A 27,804-nucleotide genomic window follows, 5' to 3' on the forward strand; every position below is an offset into this window, starting at 1 on the left:
TGTGGAGGTGAGCTTCTCTCCTGCCCCCTCATCAGCATTGTGATCTTGTCACCTAAATGACTTGCAAACAGGAACAGGTATTGGATCTTGAACTGCCCAGAGTACGCTAATCACTAGTCAGTGTAAACTGCAATCCTAACCATGTCTACTCAGAAGTCCTCTTGAATTCAGTGGGGTTTGTTCCTAGCTAAGTGGGATTAAACTGCTTTGAATCTTTTTTTACAATCAAGTGGTGTATAAATGTTATGAAATAAATAATAAATGAAGATGGCAGCTTTAGGCCACATTCATACAATACATTTAAAGGACTATGATGCCATACTAAACAGTTATGGATTCCACCAAATAATTAGGGGAGCTGTAGTTTTTGAATGGTGCAGAGATTACAGGGTTACAATTAATTCCCAGAGTTCCCTGTGAACAGGGATTGAATGTTAAGCCACTCTGAGAATTGTAGGTCTGTGAAGGGAACAAGGGCCTCCTAATAGTACTTAGCACCCTTAACTACAGCTCCCAGAATTCTTCAGGAGAAGCCATAATTGTTTAAAGTGGTATCGGATGCATGGTACAAGCATGTGGTAGTCAAACAACAACATCTGAAGGGCTGCAGTTGAGAAGATATGGAACTTTGGGGTTTAGGATACAATCATACGCACCCTTAGCTGAAAGGGATCACAATTGAGTAGAGTAGGGCTTGGGTCACGGTCCGGTTCACGGGCGATCAAAGACCCGGCTGGGGATGTCAGGACCGGGGGCAAGATAGCGGGGTGGGAGCAGGAATGGGAGTCCAGAAGCCAGGGGTCAGAAAGCCAAGAGGGTCAGGAAGCAAGGAGTCACGAAGTCAGGGGTCCAAGGATCAAGAAGCAAGGAGTCAAACGCAGCAAGGCAGGGAACGTGTTGCTGTGGCAAAGAGCCGAAGGGAAAATGCTGACCTTATATCCCTTCCCGGCTCTTGCCACCAGGTGCTGTGAGTTACCAATTGGCCTCACCTGTCTGGCCATGCCTTGCCTCTTCAGAACAAACTTAGGAAGGCCCCAGTCCTGCAGAGACCTATTGGTCACAGGGCCTGGCTCCTGCACGCACACCTGACAGCTTGCTTCTGAGTAAAGATACATAGGATTGGACATAATAAGCATTTGTTCTTCTGTCTGTAATGACTGGACCATGAGTTTCCAGTTTCGGAACGTTAAGATGCATCAAAACAAAGCAATATTTTAAGGAGTCTTTTGTAATGCCATTATATTATAGTATTATTATTATTATTATTATTATTATTATTATTATTATTATTTATTATTATACACACACATATATCCCATTAAAAATATTTGCTGCAAGCTTTATTGTAAATAAAACAGCAGTGTGTATGGGGAAATATAATTGTCATTTCAGCTGATAACTACATTAATTTTTCTTCCACTGCTTTATTTTCTTTTGCACCTCTTGTTTGCTTCAGAGCAGGATTTCCACAAGCAAGAAGGACCAAGATAAATGGTTACACACTTGCAGCATCTTTTTTTTTTTAAGGGGGGGAGTATGGCTCAGTGGCGGAGCACCTTCTTTGCATGCAGAAGGCCCCAGGTTCAGTCCCCGACATCTCTAGACAGGGCTATCAGAGACTCCCTATCTAAAATGCTGGAAGTAAGAGTACACAATACTGGGATCAATGAACCAGTGTTGTGACTTGGGATGAGGTAGCTTCCTATGTTGCCTTTCAGTATCATGAGGACTGAAGTGTTGCTTTACTTTTAGGTGAAGAACAATAGCTCAGTGGCAGAGCACATCCTTTGTATGAGGATGGTTCTGGGTTCAATCCCTGGTATTTCCAGTGTGGGCTGGGAAAGATTCCCTTTCCTCAAAACCTTGGAGGGGATGCGGTAAAACCTGATTACTAGCTGTTGTTACCAGTAAGGTGAGTGCTGTTGCACTTGCTTCCTGCTTTGGGACTTCCCATAACTAGCATCTGGTTGGCCACTGTGAGAACTGGATGCTGGACTAAATGAGCCTTTGGCCTGATCTTGGAGGGCTCTTGCGTTCTTAACCTTAGTTGTTGCTTTTTTTAACTTTTTTGCTGTTTTCTTAACACTGTTGCCTCTGTCTTGCTTTTCTCCTTTTCTCTCCCTCCTGTATCTCTCTCTATCTTTCCTTTTCTCCTTAACGGGCATCTCATTCGGGGAAAGCTACAGTCTGTGTGACACCAACAACCTCCCACTGTGTGAAGCATATTGGAGAAGGCCTAGCCATGCCTCTGGCGACTGCCATGATAGAGAACATTCTGGCCCCTCAGGGGTCCACTCCTTCTCACCCTCACATCAACGGGCATGGAGCAGGCCCAGCGGAGCATGCCTGAAAAGGGAGCCTGAAATTCTCCCCAGCTTTGTTGCATTTTGACAGTTGAACATTCCGGTGGTTGCATCAAGACAACATTTTCCTCCCCCCCACCCCGACCCTCTTTGTAGTGATCAGGTGGGATTGATATGAGGAATTATAACAAATATAGAGTAAACCATCTGTATCAGCAATGAAAGCATTCCGTTGACTGGGTTTAAACTATTTTGATATGATTCTTGATCAATCCACACCTCTGCATCCCTGTTTCATTTCTCTTTCTTGACCAGTCACGTACACTGCCAGTTGCTTCGACAGGCAGGCCTCCTGGGCCATAAAGATAGTGGGCAAGCTTCTTTGAAGTAGCCTTTCCAATATGTTAATCTCATGATGTTGATCTTAGGGCCAGGAAATAGTTTCACAGGAAGGTGATAAAGATGCCATCCTTTCCATCCTCTCTTGTTTACTCCTGTTTGTGATCTCCGGAGTTTCTCTAGTCCTCTTTTATTTACTCTCAGATTATGTATGCATGCTCAGAGTAGTAGTCTTTGCAGTTAAAAGAATTTCTTTTGATTTAACTTTGTTCCCACATGAGTTTGTTGAAATGCTCAGAAGAAATCTGATTGGTTCTTTTGAACACTCTTGTGATGGGATAATGAGCTGCTTGTGCGTAAAAGCTTGATCCCTCTGGGGTTTGGCTGGTCATCCAAACCGAGGCACTAACGGAGCCCCCAAAGCATGGCTCCGTCAGTCGCTGGTAGAATCTGACAGTGGGCGTCTACGGAACTTACGCCAACATAAAAGCTGTTTGACGGACATGCGCCTTCGTGACTCTCTGCGTGACAGTTTCCGGCGAAGGGTGGGAGTTCCTAAGGGGGGTCTTGTTCCCTCTTCACTATTCTCACTAGAAGTATCCCAGAGCCTCCCCTCCGCTGTAACTCCTGCACTCCCCCTGCTGGTTCCTTCTTCTGCTGCAGAGTCTCTCCTATTCTCCTGGAGCCTGTCCACCACCTGTCCTTCCGATGGCAGTTCCCTGACATCCACCTCCCCCCCAGGGCCCCCTTCACCCCCCCCGCCTCCTCTCCCACTGGCGGTGAGGGCGGAAAGCCCCTGAAGGAGCTCTCCTCGTCGTCCGAGGATTCAAACACTTCTAGCCACGGCGTACCGTCTCTCTCCCCGTCTTCCTCTTCTTCGTCGGAGACGGCTTCCTCACCCACCCCTGACTCTGGGAACCCTTCAAACTCTCCTTCCTCATCGGTGGTCCCAAAGTGTTCCCTTCTAAATCGTGCCATGGGTTGCGGTTTTTTTGGGAAACGCTGATGAAATGTTTCTATTAAAACCTCGTCATTGACTACCTCTGCTGGTACCCAAGTGTTTTCCGACTCTACCTCCCCCTCCCATTCTACCAGATATTCCACCTGATTCCCCTTCCACCTGGAATCAATGATTCCTGCCACGTTCATGTCGCGTTCTCTCTCTTCTATCACGGGCGTTTGGGTGGCCTCTCTCTCACGCTCCCCCCACTCACTTCCCTCTCGGTACGGCGACAGTAATGACCTGTGAAATACTGGGTGTAATTTCATGTGACTGGGCAGTCTGAGTTTGAATGCTACTGGGTTGACCTGCTGTATGATCTCAAAGGGTCCCAATCTTTTGGGTCTCAATTTCTTACTCCCGCCCTTGAACGGTAGTCCTTGGGTGGACAACCACACCCGGTCTCCCACCCTTATAGTTTCACCTTCCCTCCTATTTCTGTCTGCTTGCTTCTTATATTCTTCCTTGGCTTTCTCTAAGTTAAGTTGAAGCTGACGGTGGATCGCTTCCATCTCTTCAAACAAATGTTCCGCCGCCGGCACGCTCCACCTCTCCCCTCCCTCTCCTGGGAATGCCCGGGGATGACACCCATAATTTGCCAGAAAAGGACTCATCCCTGTGGACACGTTCTCCGTGTTGTTGTAGGCAAATTCTGCTAGAGGTAACTTATCTACCCAATCATTTTCTCTGTCTTTTACATAACACCTCAGGTATTGTTGTAAAATCCCGTTTGCCCTTTCCGCTTGCCCATTTGTTTCTGGGTGCCGGGCAGTAGAGAAATTGAGTTCTACGTGCAGTAAGCTCATAAGTTTCCTCAAGAACCTGGAAGTAAATTGTTTCCCTCTGTCACTGACCACCCTCAAGGGGGCGCCATGCAACCTGAAAATATGTTCTACAAACAACTTGGCGGTTTCCTCCGCTGTGACCGTATGTGAACAAGCTATAAAATGACACATTTTGGTTAATAGATCTACCACCACCATGACAGCTGTTTTGCCTTTGGATTTTGGCAGGTCCGTCATAAAATCTATGGATACTGCCTCCCATGGCCTTTCTGGCGTGGGTAAGGGTTGTAATAGCCCCGCTGGCGCCACCCTCTCTCCTTTCGCTCGCTGGCACCTGTCGCAACCCCTGACATATTCCCGTACGTCCTCCCTCACCTTGGCCCACCAAAACTCCCTGGTAACCAACCACATGGTTTTGTGCTGTCCAAAATGTCCCGCTGTGGGGCTGTCATGCAACTGCTTGAGTACTCTGCCCCTCAGTTCCCCATCGGGTATGTACAGTGCCCCTTTGTAATACAACGCCCCGTTCTTTTCTTCAAACCCCCGTGTTCTCCTCTGTCCTCCTGAGTTCTCTGAGTTTCTCTTGGGCGTATTCATCGTTCTCAGTACCCTCTATCAGTTCCCTCTGCCCCACCAATGCCGCCCCACACACCCAGCGGTCTTCAGGGATTACATGCCTTGCCTCAGGTGCTCCCTCCCCCTCTAAGTACTCAGGTTTCCTGGAAAGAGCGTCCGCCCTCACGTTCTCGGAGCCTGGCACGTAACGAATCTCAAAGTGGAACTTGGAGAACTCCTGGGCCCATCGCACTTGTCTCTGGTTCAGCACTCGGGCTGTTCTCCAGTATTCCAGATTTTTGTGGTCAGTTCGGACTTGAACCTTGTGCTGCGCCCCAATCAGCAAGTGCCGCCATTTCCGGAATGCTTCATGAATGGCGAGCAGTTCTCGGTCGTATACTGTGTAGTTCCTCTCGGATTTGTTCAACTTCCGCGAGAAGAATGCACACGGTCTCCATTCAGACGTATCTTTTCCCGGCTGGAGAAGCACGGCCCCCACCGCTCGGTCTGACGCGTCAGTCTCCACTCTCATTGGTTGTTGTAGATCCACGTGCAGAAGTTGCTCTTCCGACGCAAACGCCTGCTTTAGGCGTTCGAACGCCCGCTGCGCTTCTTCCGTCCAAACAAATTTCTTTTTGCTACTAAGACAATCCGTGATGGGCGCTGTTAAATGGGCAAAGTTTTTGATGAACTTCCTATAGAAGTTTCCGAAGCCCAGGAACCTTTGCACGTCCTTCTTGGTCTTTGGTGTTTTCCATTCCAGTACCGCTTGAACCTTGCTGGGATCCATGGCCAATCCCTTGTCAGACAACCGGTACCCCAGGAATTCCACCTCCCTGGTATGAAACTGACACTTCTCCAGTTTCACCCACAGCCGGTTTTCTCGCAGTTTGCTCAGTACCTCTCTTACATCTCGCACATGCTGCTCCTCATTCTCTGAGTACACCAGGACGTCATCTAAGAACGCTACGCAGTTCTTGTAGAGCAATGGCCCCAGGACGTGATTCATGAATGATTGAAAACAGGCGGAGCCCACTTGTAATCCGAAAGGCATAACCAGGTACTCAAAAGCCCCCAAGGGGGTGAACATAGTGGTCTTCCACTCATCCCCCTTTCTCACACGTATCAAGTTATATGCCCCCCTAAGGTCCAGCTTGGTAAAAATTTTCCCTTTTCTCACCCGTGTCAGAATGTCATCAATTCTAGGCATAGGGAACGTCACTGGTTCTGACACTGCATTTAGGGCCCTGAAATCACATACAAGCCTGGGTTTACCCGTGTTTTTTTTGTCCACAAAGAACACTGGGCTGCCCCCCACCGCTCGTGACTCTCTGATGAAACCTCGCTTGAGATTCTTGTCAATGAACTCCCTTAACTCCTGCATCTCACTGTCTGACATTGCATACAGCTTGCCCACTGGCAATTGTGCTCCTGGGAGTAAGGTAATTTGACAGTCAAAGGGTCTGTGCGGGGGCAGTTTATCTGCTTCTTTTTCGCTGAATACGTCAATCAAGTCAGCGTATTGTGGTGGCACCTTCCCCTTGTCCATCACTTCCATCCCTGCTAGAGTGGCCCTGGCGCCTGCCTGACCCTCTCCCTCCTTGCAGTGTTCTAGGCAATGTGCTGATCCAAAGGAAACCACTCTCTGATGCCAGCCTACTAGCGGATCGTGTAGTGCCAGCCAGCTCATTCCCAAGATAATAGGAGCTCCTCCCAAGGTGGCTACGTTAAACGCTATCAGTTCTGTGTGTCGTGCCACCCTCATTATCATTGGTACAGTCTGTTGGCTCACTTCTCCTCCCAACAGCTCCCTCCCATCAATCGTGGTAACCTGCAAAGGCTTACTTAATGGGATAGTCTGTATCTGGTGTTCAGCTGCAAACTCCTTACTCATGAAATTACATGAGCTACCTGAATCCAATAGCGCTTTTATCTTTAGTGGGTGTCCGTTTGCCAGTTCCAGCAACACCTCTATCACAAGCGCTGGTCTTGGAGGTTCCGGCGTGGGCACGTTCACTACTCCCTGGCCTGGCTGCTGTGCCCTGATGTTGGCAGCCAGGCGTTGGCTTTTACTTGCTCCTTGATTTCTTCCTCCTCCTTCCCCCCAACAGTTCCCGCCATCCCTTGCCATTCCTTCCTTTGCGGACAGACTCTGGCAAAGTGACCTGGCTGTTGGCAGAGATAACATCTCTTGCCGCTCTTTCCCTCCTTCTTCCGCCCTTCACTGGTGTTTGAAACTGCGCGCGCGCTGTTCCAATTTCCATCGGCTCTGCTGGCGGGAAAGGCTGCTCCGGAATCTCTGGAATGCGGAAGTCCTTCCAACGTTCCCCCTTTCCTTCCCGCTTTTCCATAGCTCTAGCTTCCTGGCGTGCTCCTATGGACAGCGCTGATTTAGTCAGCTGATCCATAGACTCCGCCCTAGGCGCCCGGGAAAGTTCATCTTTCACTGCCGGAGAGAGACCTTCTTCAAACAGCATTTGAATAGGTTCACTAGCAAGGTCCCACCCCAGTCTATGAATCAGCATGGTGAACTCAGTCCAGTACTCACGTACAGATCGGCTCCCCTGTTTACACGCCATTAACTGCCTGCGCACCACCCCCTGCTCAATCTCGCTGGAAAACATCAAGTCCATGGCGCGAAAAAACTTCATTGTGTCCTTTAAGATTTCATTATTGGCTGCCATCAGGGGCCGAACCCAGTCCTTCGCCCCTCCCTCTAGATGGCCAATCACGTACGCCACTCTAGAGTTCTCATCAGGGAAGTCATCAAACAGTAGATTGAGAGCATATTGCATCTCTGTCCTAAAGGCTTGATAGTTCCTGGGATCCCCCCCAAATTTCTGCACCAATCCAGGCACCCTTCTGGCAAGTGGGGTGGTTTTCCCCTTATCCGCATCTTGAGCCCTCCTCTCCTCGAGCCTCGCCGTTTGCAGCGCGAGCTGGACCTCCAACGCCCTGTACCTTTCTTCCAGGCTTGGACCTGCTCCCGCTCCAGCTGCTCCGGTTCCTGCTGGTTCACTCATGATGCCCTCTGCTTGCACAAGCTGCTTTCAGAGACTGTCAGATTGCTGTGATGGGATAATGAGCTGCTTGTGCGTAAAAGCTTGATCCCTCTGGGGTTTGGCTGGTCATCCAAACCGAGGCACTAACGGAGCCCCCAAAGCATGGCTCCGTCAGTCGCTGGTAGAATCTGACAGTGGGCGTCTACGGAACTTACGCCAACATAAAAGCTGTTTGACGGACATGCGCCTTCGTGACTCTCTGCGTGACAGTTTCCGGCGAAGGGTGGGAGTTCCTAAGGGGGGTCTTGTTCCCTCTTCACTATTCTCACTAGAAGTATCCCAGAGCCTCCCCTCCGCTGTAACTCCTGCACTCCCCCTGCTGGTTCCTTCTTCTGCTGCAGAGTCTCTCCTATTCTCCTGGAGCCTGTCCACCACCTGTCCTTCCGATGGCAGTTCCCTGACAACTCTGTAAAAGTTCTTTTGTGAATAAAACGACCTGGGCCAAGGGGTGGAGGCACACAGAGAGAGATTATTATACGCACCCTTCCCAGAGTCTTGCTGGTTCAAGCCTCTGTGTGTATTCTTATTAATCAGAGTTCAATCCTTCCTTTACTTTGGGAACGCCTCACCTCTTCTCTCGCAGCAGGCCTCAGCTGTATTTGCAAGAAGCCACATTTCTCTAGGCACCACCTCACAGGGTAGCCAACCCAGTGCCCAGTGCAGTCAAGATGGGAAGTTTGCTTCTCTTGTGGCTGTGTCTTTGGCGTGCAGGCATTCTTTTAGTGTTCCCTACCTACGAGTGAAATGTAGATCCCTTGGGAACTGTGCTCTCTTAGATGGAATTTATTGTGGGGAAAAGTTAGGCTGTTGCTTATAGTCTGACATTTTAGTATCTGAATAGGAATTTTTAGAGCAAGAGCTGCCTTCAAGGCAGCCCAAGATGGCAGAAATTTAACCCATTGAAATTATTGCCACTGGATACAAAATTATAAGAAGAGTGTCTTTGTCCACATGGTCGGTTTCTCTTGAAGGTGCAGAAGCTGTAAACAAAATGAAAAAACTTGGTGGCCCTAGTACTAAATTAAGAACAACTATTAAAAAGTAATAATAGTACGTTTTCAGTACTGTATTTTCTCCGTATCAGTTGTGTAAGCTAAGACTCACATCCCTATCCTGCAAATACCTACTCTATTGAGTAGCTTCAGGGAGCAGTGTTCAAGGGTTGTTTTTGACTAAAGGAACAGGCCTTAGTCCTTTTCCCATACAGTGGTGCCTCGCAAGACGAAATTAATTTGTTCTGCGAGTTGTTTCGTCTTGCGATTTTTTCGTCTTGCGAAGCGCGGATTCCCTAGGTATTAACGGTTTTAAGAAAAAGGAAACAAACTCGCAAGACGTTTTCGTCTTGCAAAGCAAGCCCATAGGGAAAATCGTCTTGCGAAGCAACTCAAAAAACGAAAAACCCTTTCGTCTTGCGCGTTTTTCGTCTTACGAGGCATTCGTCTTGCGAGGTACCACTGTACTCCAGTTGCTAGAGTATTTGGCTTTTCCCCTTCCGATCAGCTGTATAAGGAATTAAAGCCCTATCATGTAACTACTTACTGTATAAGCTGATGCCTCTTTCTACCACACCCTTCTCTGCAAACCATCTGCTCACACTTTGGTAAAAGTCTGGATGTGGACCTTAGCGTACATGTACAGTCATACCTCAGGTTGAAGTTGCTTCAGGTTGAGCGTTTTCGGGTTGCGCTCTGCCGCGACCCGGAAGTAACAGAACGGGTTACTTCCGGGCTTCATCACATGCGCAGATGCTCAAAATGGCGTCACGCGCATGTTCAGACGCGGCAAATCACAACCTGCAGAACAGATCCCGTTCACATCCAGAGGTACCACTGTATTTGAAAACAGGACTGGGCCATCTAAAACATTGCAAAACTACTGACAAAACTACTGCCAACCTTTCTTTTCTTTTTTTAAATTTATTTAATCATTTTTTCAATACAAACAACAACTGCAAAAGACACTGACAGGGAACTGCCATCAGCTCAGAGACGAGAAGTGGAAAGGCAGTTGTCTTACAGGAAGCCTCCGAAGATCCTGCGAAGCAGCTCTTCCTCCGGCGAGGAGGGAAGCCCCGCCTCCAGTGGGGAAGGGATGCAGGGCTCGGAAGATGCAAGAGAGAGACACAGCACCGAGCATGAGCAAAGGGGGGGGAGGCAGGTCCCCCTCTGCCCACGCCCTCTCTGCGCAGTCAGTTTACGCGCAGAGAGGGGAGGCGTAGGATGGGGGTCAAAAGACTGCTATGCTGGGGAAAGTTTAAGGACCGCCCACTCCCAGATTCTGCTAGCGACTGAGCAGACATGGACTTGAGACGCTCTGCACTGTAAATGAGTTTGTACATATAATAAAGCCTGGAAAAGACTGGTGGGAGTCTTGCCTGTTTGCTCTTGAGCAACCATGCCAGCACATAACAGACACATACAACGAAAACCATAGTAACACTAATAACACAATTTGACAATTCAGATTTGAATACTTATATGACTACACCTTTTAAACAATATTTCCCTACCTCTCTCTCCTCCCCCTACTTCCCACCACTGTCCGCCTTATCGCTTAAATACTCCTTCCAGATTTCTTCATATTTATCCATTCTTAATTTGCGTCAACATGCAATTTGTTCATATGTAGCTATTCTGTCCATATTATCAATCCATGTGCTCAATGGAATCTTTTTGCGGCTCTTCCAATTAATCAAAACAAGTTTTTTTGCTTCTAATATGGCACGGTACATCCATTTTTTTGACCCCTTGTAATCTCCCACATTTCCAGAATATAATTTAGAATTAAATTCAGTTCCCCTAAATAACAATTTCTTTTTATTACTCTTGCTATAGATATCCTCACCTCGCACCAAAATGATCTTATCATCGGGCAGTTAATCATCATATGTACTAAGTTCACATTTTTACTCCCACATCTCCAGCAGTTGTCTGCACTTGTCATTTTCTTCTGGTATAGTTTTGCTGGAGACCAGTGGACTCTAAATATCTTTTTCTGTTGAATAAGACTTAGTCTTAGATTCATAGACGCTATTTCTGTTGATTTTATACTTGACTCCCATATATCATTTGTTATCTGTACCCCTAACTCTTCACTCCATTTTTGTCTATCATATTCTAAATCATATTTCTTCCTGTTGAGTAGGGTTTTATATAGTGCAAGTGTAGAGTTTTTTGTTTTTGTTGCAGAAATTAAATCTTATAGCAGCATGGGTGTTTCTGATGCTGCTATAGCATCAGGGCCAAATTGCCTGTCCAACATACGTTTCAATTGGATGTATTGCCATTGTGTTTCACTGGTTACTCCATACTTTACTTGCAAAGTCTTATATTCCACAAATTTGTAATTTTCATTAATTAATTGATTCAGTGTCAAAATAATAATTATTATAAAATACCATTTTCCATCCAATTTTGCCAAATTATTACTTGATTTTCAATTATTAATTTTGGGTTGGCCCATATTGTTAATTTCTCATGCTGATAGGGGTCATCCTTATTATTTTTATTTATATTCATCCAAATTTTTATAGGTGCTTTAATAGTCTCCAGGATAATAGGATATTTCATAAAATTGGAGCCAAGTTTAGTCCACCCTACAAGAGGTTCAAAGAAACTATATTCGAGAGTAGCCCAATTGGGATTACTGCTAGCTCTCCAATCATTAGTCTTACTCAGTTTACACATTTTTGTCTACTTGAAGAAGCCATGGTCCGATCTGAAAAATACAAATATTTAGGTTACAAAACTGTAAAAATAAAGAAAAATTAAGTTTGCAAAATAATAATTACCATGTGGTTAGGGTAGATCAACATGTCAGTGTCCACTTATCCCCAGTGTAAATATGACATATCAGCAAAAGTCGGAAATTGAAAGATAACTATAGCATGTATACAAAAATCGATTTCAGATTTGAAATCAGCATTGAAAGAACATGAGGAGATTTCACCCCTCCCATATCCAAGAATCTCCTGATGATCTCTGCTGACTCTCCAGAGAGGAGGAGCAGTGTTCTGCTCTCTACTTATTCTGCTCCAGCACCACATCAAAGAGTCAGTCAGTCAGTCAGTGAGTGTGTTGGAGAGAGACAGACTGAGTGTTACAGATCGTGTGTAGAGATAAGGTTGCTGCTAAGAGCAGCTGCAGACACTCAGTGTAGTGCAGCATTCATTTATGCTTAGACCTCATTAAGCTCTGTATATAGTTGTATAATAGTTGTAGATAGAATAAAGAAGTTATTCTACAGAGCTGCTCTCCAAGTCGTTTATATACTCTGCTAGACTCTGCTAGACTCTGCTGTGCGACGACTGTCTTCTTGTGGAAGTGAATCCGGTGCTCACAACTCTAAGCTGTGAGTCCACAGCACTTTGACCTGTTCCTGTCCAGAAGGTGGTCTCTGGAAGTGCTACCCAGCTCGCCTAGCCCAGTCGGGGATGAAGTGCATGAGTCCAGTTGGTGGCACTGGCTCAAGGGCGATGCTGACAAAGAACAGTTGAAAAATCTCATGCAAAAGAAAATGAAAACATTTTTGTTCCCCAGTATACTGTGTATCCCAAGGGAATACATTTTTTTGCATACCTCCAACTGTACATAGATATACATGTCATTTTCAATGCTGTACATGCCACGTTCAATGCTATATAAGTCACTTACATTTATACTCATATTGTACTACTTTGGCTATATGTTTAATAAAATATTGAATTTTTGCATTGTGAAAAACCAAGATTATGGTGAAAAGTGAAAAACATGAATTGCAAAAAAACTAGAGCTTACAGAACAAAACTAACTTCAGATATGAAATCAGCATGTCAAAATTAGGTTAGAACAACTGCAGGTGTCAATGCAACAAAAATTTTGTTCCCCAGTGTTATCAGTTAAATGAATGGTTCAAGATAGATTTTAAAAATATTTTTTTTTTGGACCAAAGCTCAGAATTTGAGAGAATCCTATTAGAAAACAATGAAAAATTATTATCCAAAATGTATAAGTTGTTATTGGAGCAGGAAACAAAAGATGAGCTGGTAAAATAATGATTCACTGGGCAAGAGATATAGGGCATAATATTGAATTTGACCGCTGAGAGAAACTGTGGAAGAAAGATTTGAAATTTACTGCGTACTACACACTAAAAGAAAACAATGTGAAAATGATACATAGATGGTATATAACTCCAAACAGGTTAGCTAAAATGTATAAATCTAAATCTGATATGTATTGGAAATGCAGAGAAGTGGGAGGAACATTTCTACATATGTGGTGGGCATGCAGATTATATAATTTCCCAATATTCCTTAACTACAGTCGTATCTCGTTTTGCAGCCGGGATCAGATCCGGAGCCCTGGACGCTAGCCGAAATGGACGCAGGGCGAAGTGTCGCATCTGCGCATGCGTGCAGAGCGGTTTGCGTTTCTGTGTATGTGCGAGCAGCAAACCCATAAGTAACCTGTTCCAGTACTTCTGGGTTTGCTGCAGACGTTCGCCGGAATGGACGCTAGACAAGGCGGACGTTCGCGGAGGTATTACTGCATAATGAGATGGAAAAAATATTTTAGTTAGAAAAACATTCACCCCCAAACCTGAAGTGTTTCTTTTGGGAATGGTGCAGACAGAGGTGCCAGGGAGCCAGAAAAAGGTATTTATGTATACAATTACAGCAGCTTGGATTTTGTTAGCCCAAAACTAGGTGAGAGAAGTTCCTTAGAAAGAGAAATGGCAGCTCAAAATGATAGAATATGCAGAGTTAACAGGCCTAAGAGTGCAAGAAGGTCAAGTATATAAAGAAGAGTGGAAAAAATTAATGGAATATTTGGAAAATAACTCTAAACAAGTGAAAACACTAGCGGGATTAAGGTAAATTCAACAGTACTTAGATATAATGGGGGCGGAACTAAATTAAATGGATTTTTTTTACCTTTTAGAGTATGCAGATATTGGAAATTTTAAAGAACCATGGAAGGGGAAGGAGGGAAGTCGATGAATGCAAGATTGTATATTTGAAAATTTTCAATAAAATCATTTTTTTAAATGAATAAAGTCAATTTTGTGTTATTGCTGAAAATATGAGTGTGCCTTTCCCATTTTGTAGACAATAAAAATGAAACGGTTGTTGATGGGATGCAACACAGATGAGGCATCTAATCATAAGCCTGCATTTTTATTAAGGCTTGATCAGGGCCTGAATCTTAAAATGAGCTTAAAGATTTTCAAATGTTTCATGCCAGGCAGAAGACTAGAGAGCCTTGGCAATGTTTTTCCTCCTAAGACAAGGGGGCCCCCTGATTTATAGCAGAAAACAATTCTCAAAGTCATAAAAAGGGAATTACAGGCTGAGAGCGAGGACACTGACCTTGCATGTTACAGAAGATAAAAAAAAAGCAGAGATAAACAAATTAAGGGTTGGTAAATAGTAAAATAACACCATGTGCCTCCCAGTAAAATGAGCCATATCTTCTTCCTAAGGTTAAAAAGGCCAAGAGCAGTGAAAAAGGCAACTGGCTTGGCTGGAGAAGAAGAAGCTTCTTTCTATTTTTATTTTGAGGCTGGAAACTGTTCCTTCCTTTTCACTTTGAGAAGGTTTAATTCTTTTAAAAGGCTACCTATGATAATGTATGAAATATATTAGCTTAAATGTAATTATGCAAAGGATTTAAGAAATGCTAGATTCTTATTTCATAGAGTCATATTGCAATAGGAGACCAGAGGGGCAAATGAGCCCAGCCTCCTGCCAGACAGGAGACGCCATCGAGCACTCCTGATATATAGTTGTCAGGCCTTTTTGTTTAGACACCTTCAAATGAAGGAGATCTTTCAATGTTGATGTGAACTAAAGATCCTTGAAGATAAAAATTTAAGATTAACCATCTGTTTTGGAAGGCAATAGGGCAAGGAGGGCAAGAGGTGAGCTGGTAATTAAGATTCCTTGTTGAGACACATGTAAGATATATTACTACTTATTTGTCATTTATAGATATAAGAATATATAGCTCTTTGTGTTCCATAAAAGGACAGAAGGAAATGGGTGTATCTTTTGTGATTGGTTCTAGCAAACAGCCAATAGGAATTTCAACCAGGCTGATTGGACAGAGGCAGCCAAAGGAGGAGCAAGGGGGCTGGATTAAGGAAATATAAGTGCTGGCCAGAATGGCAGGAGGCCAGGCCAGAGCTTGGTAACCATATACCACTGTGCCTCTCATTTATTTGTCTGACAAATAAATTACTATTTTAATTTCTCTATTGCTGCGTTGAATATTTCATTCCAGCTAAGCGTTAACCACAAGCAGGGTGCTACACAGATACTAGAGACATGTGAAAGAGCAGAGGAGTGATTCAATTTCTGATATACAAGCAGGAACCATATTAGGTGTGTGATTCAATTGACGTGTGATGCATGGGCCCTTTTGAACCGGAAGAAGGCAGAACGGGCAGGTGCATATATAGAATAAATATTAATAAATGTTCATAAATGCACAAGGTAAACACACATACATAAGCATATAAACCACATGTCTAAAATAGTACAAGAGAGTAATCCTGAAGCCATTTTGACTCTCCCCAAAGGACCTCAAATATTTCTCTGCAGCATGAGGATGGGAGAAACTTTCCAATTGTCTTTTCATTTGCAAATCCTCCCTGCAAATCCAGTCTGGCAAGTTTCTGCTAAGCTGAGCAGACTATCAATAAAGTGTAAATTTGTAAAAAGGCGATTCAGGAACTTAAGTATTTACCATTTCAAAGGAATGGCCAGGCTACCCAGAAAATGCAATCAGTAAGGCATTATCAGGTATTCTAGCAGACAGAAGAGAAGCAACACACTCAAATTTCTGCTGGAGACCACTTTCTGTGATGTATGTATGATGTTTCTGGGGTGGTCTTAGGCTACAGGGTGGGCAGTTTTCTTGTGCACCATTGTTCTAGGTCTCTCTTGCCTCCTTGCAAGGAGGGGAGGGAACTCTGTTGCAACAGAAAAATAAAGATCTGCCTTGCTTTCAGTGCATTCTACCGCCATTCCTTTCTGACCAATCATGGACTTAGTGGACTCCGTCCCTTGGGGAGTTGGGCAGCAAAAGCCAACCTCCTTATTTTCTATAACATTTAGTTCCTCTAACTCAGTACAGACCCTCCAAGTGTCCCTATTTTCCAGGGTTGTCCTTGATTTAGAAAAGCCTTCCCAGTTTTTGATTTGATCCCAGAATGTCCCACTTTTCATTAAAGGTAAAGGGACCCCTGACCATTAGGTCCAGTCGTGACCGACTCTGGGGTTGCGACGCTCATCTCGCTTTATTGGCCGAGGGAGCCGGTGTACAGCTTCCGGGTCATGTGGCCAGCATGACTAAGCCGCTTCTGGCAAACCAGAGCAGCACATGGAAACGCCGTTTACCTTCCCACTGGAGCGGTACCTATTTATCTACTTGCACTTTGACGTGCTTTCGAACTGCTAGGTTGGCAGGAGCAGGGACCGAGCAACGGGAGCTCAAGTCCTAGGCTCTGTGGTTTAACCCACAGCACTACCCACGTCCCTCCACTTTCATTAGGCTGTCCCTATTTTCATTGGAGAAAAGTTGGAGGGTGTGGAGTTATCCCACCCTGAGTCATCTGAAGGCAGTTTTTCAATGTTTACTGTTTTTTTATGTTTTTATAAATGTTGGAAGCTGCCCATAGTGGCTGGGGCAACCCAGTAAGATGTATCGGGTATAAATAATAAAATTATAATTATGGAATGGGATGTCCCTATTTTCATCAGAGAAATGTTGGAGGGTATGCTGTCAGTATTGTATATACTGTCTGACATCAGCTCTCCATGAATGGAGACAGGGAATCTCCCAGCCCTACTTGGAAATGTCAGGGATTTAATCTGGGACCTTAAAGCCCTCCCTTAGAAAGAGCGTTCCATAAATGTGGGAAGTGAACCCTACGCTGACTGGGGAATTCCCTATGCCTGCTTTCGTGCGCAGGTGTGGTTTGCAGCCGCATGCTCGCTTTGATACTGTCATCGGCCATAAACCGATTACGCTCTAGTCACGGACCAGGATTCTCTATGGATGAGGAGCGGCCTTCTGTCTCTTTGCATCTCTACGGTGAAAAGCCACAACGACCATAGACGTATAACTATAGAGTTTACTTCCGCTCCGCGGATTTCTAAAGCCCGCTCAGCGGCTCTTAAATATATTACCCCGAGCTTCCTGCCCTTTCCTTTTCGAAGCTGAAGCCAAAATGGTGAGTTGTTGTGGCTGTTGTTGTAGCGGCGGACTCTCAATCCGCCGCCATCGGTCCTCTAAACGGGCTAATGGTTGGGCTTCTTCTAGCAGGGGAGGCACGGGACACCCGGGCGAATCCTTGGCGCCTTGTATTGGGGAGAGCGGATGAAATGGGGAACCGGCTTGGGGGCCCGGGCCTGGTGCAGGCCTCCGATGTATGTGCAGCTCGCCCGCTTTTGGTAGGGAATTCACTGAATCGTTCTTTGAACTTACGCAGCCCAAGGGGAAGAAGGCCAAGGGGAAGAAGGTGGCTCCGGCCCCTGCTGTGGTCAAGAAACAGGAGGCCAAGAAGGTTGCAAATCCTCTCTTTGAGAAAAGGCCCAAGAACTTCGGCATAGGTGAGTTGGAAAAAGGAATTGGGGATTGGAATGATGGGTCTCTGCAGCCCTGTTGATCCATCAAGGAGCCTATACTGAATAGGCGTTTCACAAGAAGTGGGAAATACACGCCTGTCTCTAAAACACATGTGCATGGGGAATACTGCTGGTTTTGTTGCATTTTTACCAGTGACTATTTATTTGTCTATTTATAACAAGTATTTATATGCTTCTGTATCCTAGAAATATATCGCTGAGGTTTTGCAACAGTATAAAACCATACAGTAAAATCATTTTTGAAAAGCAAAATAATTTAAAGCAAGCATCAGTTGATCATTGAGGAGGGGTCTACTCTTAAATGCTTGCATAGGCCTTGGGGAGTAGCAATTTTTAATTGATATTTCATTGGAAGAATTTCATTTTTTAAAAAAATGATTAGAAAAGGAAAATATGAACGAGAATTAAAATAAAAAATACTCAATTAGGTTTCCGTACATATTAAGACTAATGTATAGCCTTAATATTCTGTTACAAATATGTTTATCAATAACCTAGTATTTTCTGTATAAACCCGTCCCAAATATATTTATCCAAAGAAAGTGCATCTATAAGTGGTTGTTCATATTTTGTTAATATTGCCATGTTATCAAGCTATTGATTATGGAGAATTATAACTATTCTTCTAGTTCATTGGTCCCTTAGCCACCATTAGGGCATGTAGAATCTATTTTTGCTGTCCCATTGTCACTTTCCATACAATAGGTAGAGGGGTACTGTATATCGTTCAAAAGAATATGCCCGTCTGAAAATCTTAAATTCCTCAGTGACATATTTATATAATCAATCGCAAAACTTAAAAGTGTGAGACATTGTAAAAGTATGTGTATCAAAAAAGCATTATCCATATTACAACTCTAGCAAAAGGCTACATTAGATAGCACTTTCTATTACAAGCGTAATGGAGTCCAATAGATTGTGAATAATATTTTCTGCTCCTTAAGTCTTAATTTAAGATTCATCGATGCGTTTGATATTGAAGCTTAAACATTTCCCCAAGGTCTGCATAATAGTGGACATACCAATTCCTTATTCCAATCATTTTTTAAACTCTGCATATCAAATTTATTTATTGATACTAAATATCTAAAAAGTAATCACTGGCTTCTTAGTTTCAAATGAATTATCCAATTGCCCCAGTATTTTAGGTGCCTCAAGCTGAGAAGACCACTGGACCAAACAGAATTATTAAAAGATGCTGTAACTACAGGTATTGTCATTGGGCTGCAACTGGTAGATGGTATTTCTCTTTTAATGCATTATATGTATAAAATTAATCTTCCTCATCTATCAGTTGGTTTGTCCAAGGTCAATACCCTTCTCCCATGCAGCTTTTCTATATTACCACTTTTTTTCCAGAGAGTGTTTTGCATGTGAAAATGGGTCAAATTTATTTTTATTGGCTAATACATTCCATATCTTTCTAGCTGACTTTAATTGTTTCAAGAGTCATTTGAACTTCCAAATATTTTGATCCTGATACTGCCCAGCCCATTAAGACCATCAACAGGTTTCCAATAATACTTGTCAGTAAATATGCCTGGTGGTATAATTCAGAATTCCAAATCCACTTTCTTTAATTAGTAATTGCATTTTCTGCAAAGGTATTATTTGTATTTTTGAGCCCCAAAGGCATTTCCTAAATAAACAGTTTATCTTTTGGAAATATGACCCAGATATAAAAAACTGGAAGTCCTCTCAGAATATAGATAAATCTGGGAATAATATTCATTTTTAGGGCATTCATCCTTCTCTAAAGGGTAAGGCTTAATAACCCTAACTATTGATGTATAGATGTTATTTATATTAATTGTTACTAGTTATGTTATATCGCTTGGTATTAACATGCCCAAATTAAATAGATTCGGTAGAAATTTGATTTTGCTTAATTAGGTGTGTGATTAAATTTTCACCTACTGGCATCTCAGTTCCTATTTGGAACAATTAATAGTGTGTCTTGATACCTTGCCAAAATATCATCTGCAAATAACACTAATTTGTATTTAACTGAGTTGAGAACTACGTAAATCTCAAAATGTCGCCAGGGGTTCTAAACCTATTAAAAAGCAAACATGAAAGTGGATACCCTTCTCTGGTTCCTTGGGCCAATTGAAACAGAGCAGATATAATGCCATTTACTTTAACTCTAGATGTGGTTGAAACGTACAGTATTTTAATCCATTTTATAAAATCCAGCGGAAATCCAAATTGATTAAAGCTGCTTCTGTGTAGTCTATAAATTTTGTTGAAAGCCTTCTCAGTTTCTAATGATATAATTAAAAATGGATTCTTATTTTTATTAAATGTAACAAGTCCACCACTAGTCTAATACTATCTGCGGCTTGTCTTGTTTTTATGAAACCAGTCTGGTCACTCATATTTCCTGAGCTACTATATTATTTAATTCATTTTTTGGTATTTCCTTGTACAATATAGTGGTTGGACTTCCAATCATTTGTGTTCAAAGGTCCTTAACTTCCTCTTTTAACATTTCCCCCTTTTTATTCTTTAATTTGTTTTTATCAGAGGAATATGCAATAATTCGGCCACACATATACATTTTATATGCTTCCCATTCAAATGGTCTTGCAGAAGCTGTTGCAGAATTAGAATCAAAATATTATATAGTTTCTGTTCACATATGTTGTATAAATCCTTCATCATTAAGAAGGGAAACATTTAAATACCCCATTTTTTTACCTTGGCTGTTTTACTAAATTCACATTTCAAGATTACTGCGCTGTGATCTGATACACATCGTGGATTTGATTATTGAGGATGATGCTAAAAATTGGTCTTATTAAAAGAAATTCCGATGCACTGGTGATAAGAAAGTGAATTCTCCTTTGGTAGGGTGCATTAGTTTCCACAGATCTTTTAAATTTAAATCTATCATATTTCTTAATTGCTTGTCTCGCTAAATATGTTTTCTTTATCAGTGTATTTCTATCTAAATTAGGATTTATGTAATAGCAAACTTTTTGGCAGGCATTTAGAAGGGCCTGGTGTTTCCACTATGTTTTGGAAGACCAAGCTTCTCTGGGCTGTGAGCAAATGATGCAAAAGAATATTTGCTATCAGAGTGATGCTGCTGACAATCTTCTCCACCAAGATCGCTGATGCTCCTGCCACCTTTGCTCTGGGCTGAAAACCAGGAATACAAAAGGATAACCAGTAATTGCTAAGGAAGCAATTATTTTGAGTTGTCATTTTGCCTTTCAGGGCAGGACATTCAGCCCAAACGGGACCTGACTCGCTTTGTGAAATGGCCTCGTTATATCCGACTTCAGCGCCAAAGAGCCATCCTCTACAAAAGGTTGAAGGTGCCTCCAGCAGTTAACCAGTTCACTCAAGCATTGGACCGTCAGACAGGTGAAGGCCGGCTCCTTTCCTTGGCTATAAGGTGGAGTTGCAGAAGGAGGTGGGGTAGCTGCTCAGATTCCTTGAATTGAATGTGCACCCCATGTTTTGGGAGTTTGCTGGAAAGAGGCAAGTGTGAGAGAACTAGTTTTACACAGTGCTATAGTAAGAAAGGTAGGGATGTGGGTGGCGCTGTGGGATAAACCAGAGAGCCTTGGGCTTGCCAATGAGAAGGTCGGCGGTTCAAATCCCCACGATGGGGTGAGCTCCCGTTGCTCAGTCCCTGCTCCTGCTAACCTAGCAGTTCGAAAGCACGAAATGCAAGTAGATACTGCTCCAGCGGGAAGGTAAACAGCGTTTCCATGTGCTGCTCTGGTTCGCCAGAAGCGGCTTAGTCATGCTGGCCACATGACCCAGAAGCTGTACACCGGCTCCCTCGGCCAATAAAGCGAGATGAGCACCGCAAACCCAGAGTCGTCCACGACTGGACCTAATGGTCAGGGGTCCCTTTACCTTTTTGTAGTAAGGAAGGGTTTTCCTTTGTGTGCAGATGATGCTAGCAAAATATTTGCTACCTGAACTTCCTTGATGACTCCCAACCACCAAGATAACCGATGCACAAAAGTCATGTCCTTTAGGGGAGGGGGATAACGGGAACATGGTGTTTAAGAGAGAGGCTTTCCTCTGAAGGGTTCCGATTGTCTTCCACAGCTACTCAGCTTCTGAAATTGGCCCACAAATACAGGCCTGAGACGAAGCAAGAGAAGGAGCAGAGGCTGCGGGCCCGTGCAGAGCAAAAGGCTGCAGGGAAAGGCGACGTCCCTACCAAGAGGCCTCCTGTGCTCAGAGCAGGTAACCTTCCTACTTTATATTTATACATTTAAACCTGGTTGAATGAAAGCTTGGACAACTAGCCGTATTTATTTATTGTGTCTATATCCAAAAAGTTCAAGATGGCGTAGATGGTTCTCCCCCTCCTCATTTTACCCTCACAAACAACCCTGTAGGGTAGGCTGGGTTGAAATACAGTGACTGGCCCAAGGTTGCCCAGTGAGCTCCATGGTTGAGTTGCGGTTTGAACCCTGGTTTCGCCCAGGTAACCACTGCATCACACTGGCTACCGCGATGATGTATGAATTTCTTCACCTGAACTGCAGACTGAAGAGCATAACATAACTTTTAAACCCTGAGCAGTAGCAGGCCCTTCCTCTGCTAGTCCTTGACATGGCTAGGAAAAGCTGGCAGCTTGGTGCTTTGTTAACACCACTTGAGCCACTGTGCTTTTCCACAGACAGGGAGCTTTGGATTTCTTTATTTTTGCCTGGGAAAACAAACTTTTGTAGCACAGTCAAGTTAACTGGCTTTTTCTGCAGGTGTCAACACCGTTACAACTCTGGTGGAGAACAAGAAGGCGCAGCTGGTGGTGATCGCACACGATGTAGACCCTGTTGAGGTAAGGAGGTGCAAGAGTCGGGGTCTTGTACCCAAAAGCTCAGATTTATGCTGCTAAGTAGTTTTTTAAATGAATAGCAGCCACTGCATTCTTGTACGGGTGTTTTCTGCTGTTTCTTTCCGTAGCTTGAACAAAATGGTCACCCACTCCTGCTCTAGATAATTCTTAATGTTGCCCGGTCACTATGGTTACTGTTCAAATGTGCTTGGCTGTACAACTTACTTTGGAAAACATCAGAGTCCTGTTAACAAATTTTCAAACTTGGCTCTTTTTTAAAAAAAAAATATTAACAATTTCAACATAACAAATTATCAAAACATATCATATTCATTATTTCCCCCCTTTTTCCCCACCCCGAGACTTCCCTCAGCTCCTCTCTGATGTCTCAGCACATATTATTCTCTGCATGTTATGAAATTATACATATCCTTACATTATCTACCCTGTTGTCAACCAATAAATTTGTGTATGTTCATTGAAAACCTGCCAAGGAGTCCAGTTCATTTTGTTGTCTTTAGATAATTTGTAAAAAGCTCCCATTCTTCCTTAAAGTCACAGTTGTCTTTGTCCCGCAATTTGTATGTCAATTTAGCCAGCTCTGCATAACTCATCAATTTTTCTTGCCACTGTTCTTTCTTTGCGATTTCCTTGTTCTTCCATCCTTGTTCTATCAAGACTCTTGCTGCTGTTGTAGCATACATAAATAGGTTCTTTGTTTTTCTTGGCAGGTCTTGTCCTACAGTCCCTAACAGAAATGCTTCTGGTTTGTTTGTTTTTTACAAATGTCGTTTTAAACATTTTTTTTCAATTCATTGTTTATCATTTCCCCCCCCCCCAAAAAAAAAAATTAACTTCTCTACAATATCTGTACTGGTGTAATATACCATCTATACATCATTTTCATATAATTTTCTTTCAAAAGAGAACAATCTGTAAATTTCAAATTTACTTTCCACAATTTTCCCCAGTCCTCAAATTGTATCTTATGTCCTATATCTTGTGCCCATTTGATCATGACCAAATTGACCTCTTCATCTTTTGTTTCCCATTCTAGCAAAATACTACAGGTTTTCTTCAACAGCTTCACTTCTTCTATAACGTCCTTTTGAAATCTAGAAGTTGTATACTAAACCCTTTCTTGTTGTCTTCTTTGTACATCTCATGTAATTGTCTGTAGTGTAACCAACTCTGAAAATGATCTTTTATTTCCTCATAATCTTTTAATTTCCATTTTCCTTCTTGATCCTCAACAAATCTCTATGTACGCCACTTCCCCTTTTTGCCAAGCGGTTTGAGCAACGAAGCTTCTATTGGTGATGACCACCAGGGTGTTTTTTGTTCTAATAGGTCTCTCCCACACCCTCATTAATGATCTCCTGATTATATGATTATAAAATCCTTTGTGGACTTTCCGTTTCCCATACCATAAATATGCATGCCATCCAAATCTGTTATCATGGCCTTCCAAATGTAGTGCTTCTTCCTTTTCCAGTTTTATCCAGTCCCTAATCCAAACCAAACACACAGCATCATAGTACAGTTTAAAGTCTGGCAGGGCAAACCCGCCTCTTTCTTTTATATCTGTAAGTGTCTTATGTTTAATCCTTGGCCTTTTGCGCCCTCCCCCCCAGACAAACTTGGAAATATCCTTCTGCCATTTGACTCTTTATAGAGCAGGGTATGGCTTTTGCAATGGTGCTTGAATTTCTTCACCTGACTGTTGGCTATTTGCAGATTAGTTGCGCTGCAGAAGGCGTGCTGGGGAGACCACACATTATAAGGAATGCAAAATAACTCTGACAATAACTTTTGCTAGGGTTTAATAACAAAATCAAAAACTCCTTTTACATTAATTATAATATATCAGTAAGCACCAACCAACCAACAACCCATCCACCAGGGTACTGAGAGAGCTAGGTGCTGCTCTTTATATACTATACCCAACAGCTTAATTAACATAACTTAACAGCACCTGCTATACTGCTTCACAGCTGTAAAACTAGGTCACGTTATTTGCTCTGGTCCTTAAAGAAATACACATCTTGTGGAACAATAATGAACCTTCAAATTTAAAGAGACCATTCAACACTGACCCCTATCTGTGAAGAGCAAAATCATACGAGCTTTTTAACCCTGAGCAATTGCCAGAGCCCTTGTTGTAAAGCAGGGATGGGGACAGCCCTGTTGTTAGACTCCTGCTCCCATCATCCCTAACCACTGGGGCTGATGGAAGTTAGGAGTCCAGTAAAGTCTGGAGGGCCACAGTTCCTAATTCCTATGGTGTAGTGGTTAAGAGCGGTAGTCTCGTAATCTGGGGAACCGGGTTCGTGTCTCCGCTCCTCCACATGCAGCTGCTGGGTGACCTTGGGCCAGTCACACTTCTTTGAAGTCTCTCAGCCCCACTCACCTCACAGAGTGTTTGTTGTGGGGGAGGAAGGGAAAGGAGAATGTTAGCCGCTTTGAGACTCCTTAAAGGGAGTGAAAGGCGGGATATCAAATCCAAACTCTTCTTCTTCTTCTTCCTACTGTATTAAAAACTGAACGACCGCCAGCTTTAAAGCATTTCTTCTCCCCTCTCTGATCCAGCTGGTAGTTTTCTTGCCTGCCTTGTGCAGAAAAATGGGAGTGCCCTATTGCATCATCAAAGGCAAGGCAAGGCTGGGCTGCCTTGTCCACCGAAAGACCTGTACCTGTGTTGCCTTCACTCAGGTTAATCCGTAAGTAGCCCTGAAAACATTTTTCACCTATTTTCTAATTCAAATGAAGAAACCGAAGAGGCTGGTATGGCTTGGGGCAGTTACACCTTTAACCGCAAGCTAAACAGCTGTTAAAGCTGCAGCCTTTTCTCCTTCCGCATCTGAAAATGCTAAGTTCACGTGCCAGCTGAGCAGTTGGTTCCCATATTGGTAACTACTGCATGACCCCAGGCCTGCAGGGCATTGACTGCATGTAAAGCCTAAAAGTTGGCATTGTTGCTGCTAGCTTAGTGTGGCATCAAACTGTGTTTTTACTTAGAGGTTCACCCTAAAGTGGACCATAATGGGTGTTACGTTCAAACCATTGGATTGAGTCTTACTCAGAGCCGACCCATTGAAAATAATGGACATGCCTAACTTGAAGCCACTAATTTCAGTGTGTACTCTGAATAGGACTAAATTGGATGCAACCCTTAGAAATTAAGGGACTTGTTAGTCATTTGTAGGGGTCTGCTTTGTGTCTAATGTCATTGAATGAACACAACTGCTGAAGCTAAATGAACTTTTAAGAGAACATTGCCCTGAAAAGTGGCACTTAAAGCAGTATTTCAATTTGTAATCTACTTGGAGAACTCAAACTCAATTGCTGGCTTGTTGAATCTGTCTTCTCCTTTGCAGCGAGGACAAGGGAGCTCTAGCTAAACTCGTGGAAGCTGTCAAGACCAACTACAATGAGAGATACGATGAGGTAAGATTGTGCCTATAGGATCTGTGGGTATATTGACTAATTTGTCAGCTTTTGGAAAGTGCCCCCCCCTCCCTTGCAGTGGCATGACCACTGTCCAGCTTGCTGAAATCAGGAATGGCTTGCTAGCAGCCTCCAATATGAACATTCATTCCAGCCCTGTGTAGAGAATTCCCTCATGTAGCAGAAATAATGTGAGTGAGCAGCAGTATCATGTTGACCCACTGAGCTGGTAGCATCTAAAAATATTTTGGACAAGATAACAGGATTGAGAATCTAAAAATTCCCACAAGAGAAAAGAAAAGGACTTGAGCCACCATTGAGTTACACAGCCTGTTAGCAATATTCCAGAGTCTGTGTCTATAGTACTACAATGTTTGGAACTGTTACTACTTGTTAGAGCACAGCTGTAATGTATGAAGTGGAGTTGATTTGAGTCTCTGTTCCAGTAGTAGTTTTTGCATCTAATTTGTACTTAAAAGCCGACACTCAGGTTATTGCTGTGAATGTTAAATCCTCAAAAAAATTATACCATTTAATCTAAATTTTAATTGTAAGTTTTGTAAGTCACTTTGACATGTGAGCAATCTTTTTTCCTTCCAGATTCGTCGTCACTGGGGCGGCAATCTTCTGGGGCCGAAGTCAGTTGCCCGCATTGCTAAGCTTGAAAAAGCCAAGGCTAAAGAACTGGCCACTAAACTTGGATAGATGTATCTGATTTGCCTCAAGAAGTTATTCCCATAAAAATAAAATACTGCAAACAAAATGTGTTCCAGTTGTTTTCTGTAAGTTTTTAGTGATTAGAGTGTGGTGTTCTGTCAGTTATGTCTTATGGTAGCCTTGTCTAGTAAAGGGGGATTCCATAGCACCTAAGAAGAAATTATTCCAGCGTTCCTTTCTCCATTTTCCGTCCCAAGGGGAGAGAATTTAAGATTTGTGCCAGTAATGAGCACCCTGGAAGCTTATCTCTGCAGGTGTGAAAGCTCAAACAATACCTCCATGGAGCTTTGGCCAATGTTAGCTGCAAGTATATTGGGTTCTAGAACATTTCATAAGCTGCCTTGACAAGACAACAGAAATCAATCAGCTCACAGGGGAAGAGTGCAATTGAAATACCCCGCAACTATGAACTTCAGAAGTTTACAATACTTCTTTTTGATAGGGACTTGGTGTCATTATTGTTGCCAAGAAGAAACAAAGCTGTATATGCGACATGATTTATTTACTACTTCATTACATGGAACTTTGCATCATATTGTATCAGCAACATGCTGATTTGCACAAACACTAATACTCTTTAATCCTGATTTCCTTCATGTCATTTCTGATTACATAGAATTAAACAACCCAAGATAAGCACTACAATTTGAAAGGCTTTCACTTTCCCTGTTAAGGCCCCTATCATCCCAATTCCTCCCTTAACCATGCCTAGCCAGAAGTGAGTCCTACTGAATTCAGTGGGGCTTATTCCCAGGTCAGTCGGATAACACTGCAGCTCTAATATATTGCAGCCAACTTTCAGCAGAACACAAGAGTCTTCCTTGCTTGGGTCTGCTTGCTCTGGTCACTGAAGTGCTGCAATCAAGTCAGAAGGCCTGTTCCTCTGTATAAAGTAGTGACCTCAGACTGGCTGCAGCTCCTGTGAGCATTTTGAGGCCAAGCTTGCACCAAGGAGTTGTAAGTCTTCGAGGTGAACCTTCTGAATGAATTTCTTGTACCACGTGTAGGAGGTAGCTGCACACAAACCATACCTGCAAAGAAGGGAGAAAGCTAGTGTTGAGACACAAGGTTAACCTGCGAAGGGCACACAATTTTAGGGTCAGTAATGTATGCAAAGGGTTGCCATATATTGAGTACAAAAAGGACAGTGACCTG

The 27,804-nt window shown here is 43.3% G+C and overlaps 1 protein-coding gene across 1 annotated transcript; it reads left to right on the plus strand.

Moving 5' to 3' along the window:
* The first annotated feature begins 17,231 nt into the window (after positions 1 to 17,231).
* Positions 17,232 to 26,695, plus strand: LOC310835963 (large ribosomal subunit protein eL8-like). The gene is made up of 8 exons (XM_083720932.1): positions 17,232 to 17,260; positions 17,519 to 17,639; positions 20,898 to 21,047; positions 21,747 to 21,887; positions 22,409 to 22,488; positions 25,075 to 25,205; positions 25,863 to 25,932; positions 26,533 to 26,695. The coding sequence occupies exons 1-8, from the start codon at positions 17,258 to 17,260 to the stop codon at positions 26,635 to 26,637; spliced, it is 801 nt and encodes a 266-aa protein (XP_083577058.1). The 5' UTR covers positions 17,232 to 17,257; the 3' UTR covers positions 26,638 to 26,695.
* The last annotated feature ends 1,109 nt before the right edge of the window (positions 26,696 to 27,804 follow it).

Source organism: Podarcis gaigeae, assembly GCF_964106915.1.
Source record: "Podarcis gaigeae genome assembly, chromosome: W".
Lineage (NCBI taxonomy): Eukaryota > Metazoa > Chordata > Lepidosauria > Squamata > Lacertidae > Podarcis > Podarcis gaigeae.

Coding starts and splice junctions, on each gene's coding strand:
- LOC310835963 (XM_083720932.1), top strand. Junction 17,640..20,897: donor GCCCAAGAACTTCGGCATAG/GTGAGTTGGAAA, acceptor TTTGCCTTTCAG/GGCAGGACATTCAGCCCAAA. Junction 25,206..25,862: donor GCCTTCACTCAGGTTAATCC/GTAAGTAGCCCT, acceptor TCTCCTTTGCAG/CGAGGACAAGGGAGCTCTAG.